Source organism: Tupaia chinensis, unplaced genomic scaffold (assembly GCF_000334495.1).
Source record: "Tupaia chinensis unplaced genomic scaffold, TupChi_1.0 Scaffold000335_1, whole genome shotgun sequence".
Classification (NCBI taxonomy): Eukaryota; Metazoa; Chordata; class Mammalia; order Scandentia; family Tupaiidae; genus Tupaia; species Tupaia belangeri.
Window position 1 is genome coordinate 189,830 of NW_006159829.1, and position 903 is coordinate 190,732.

Below are 903 nucleotides of genomic sequence, written 5' to 3' on the forward strand. Positions count from 1 at the left end.
GGCAAGGCCGCTGTCACGCCGGCTCCTGGATGCCCAGCTGGCCACGGGTGGGCTGCTGGGGCCGGCCCACAGGCTCCGGCTGCCCCTGGAGGCTGCGGTGCGCTCCGGCTGCTTGGACGAGGGGACGGAGCAGCAGCTGTCGCAGGTCGCAGGCTTCTTAGACCCTCGCACACATGAACACCTGCGCTATGGGGAGCTGCTGGCCCGCTGCGTCACTGACCTGGAGACCGGGCTCGCCTTCCTGCCCCTCCCAGGGGTCGCCCATGGAGAGAGGCCGGGGCCCCTGTTCATTGAGCACCGCATGCGGCAAGCCCTGAGTGCAGCCACCGTTGCTGTCTCCGTGGGGAAGTTCCGGGGCCGGCCTGTGTCTCTCTGGGAGCTACTTCTCTCTGAGGCAGTCCCCGTGGAGAAGAGGGTGGTGCTGGCCAGGCGGCACCAAGAAGGGGCCCTCCCAGTGGAGGAGCTGGCCATCGAGCTGAAGGCCATCGTCGAGCAAGCCACAGCCACCTCCAGGGCGGCCTTCACCGGGCTGCGGGGCCCCGTGTCTGCCGGAGAGCTGCTCGCGGCCGGGATCATCGACCAAAAGCTGTACGAGCAGCTGGAGTGTGGGCATGCCACGGCGCAGGACGTGAGCAGTCTGGGCACAGTGCGGAGGTTCCTGCAGGGCACGGGCTGTGTGGCGGGCCTGCTGCTGCCTGGCACCCAGGAGCGGGTCAGAATCCACGAGGCCCGTGGCAGGGGGCTTCTCAGGCCTGGCACCGCCCTCCTCCTCCTGGAGGCGCAGGGAAAAAATGACCCCAAGGACAGCAAGAGGTACTCCGTGGAGGAGGCGCTGCAGGCTGGCGTCATCGGGCCCGACGTGTATGCGAAGCTGCTGTCGGCTGAGCGCGCCGTCACCGGCTA

At 68.8% G+C, this 903-nt stretch overlaps 1 protein-coding gene across 1 annotated transcript in view; it reads left to right on the forward strand.

The window, feature by feature from the left end:
* EPPK1 (epiplakin 1) overlaps nucleotides 1-903 on the forward strand; it is a 26,341-nt gene that overhangs the window by 1,240 nt on the left and 24,198 nt on the right. Inside the window, 2 exon segments of the mRNA XM_027773274.1 lie at nucleotides 3-899; nucleotides 902-903. The exon segment at nucleotides 902-903 is cut by the window's right edge and continues 1,528 nt beyond it. Coding sequence (XP_027629075.1) covers nucleotides 3-899; nucleotides 902-903 — 899 coding nt within the window.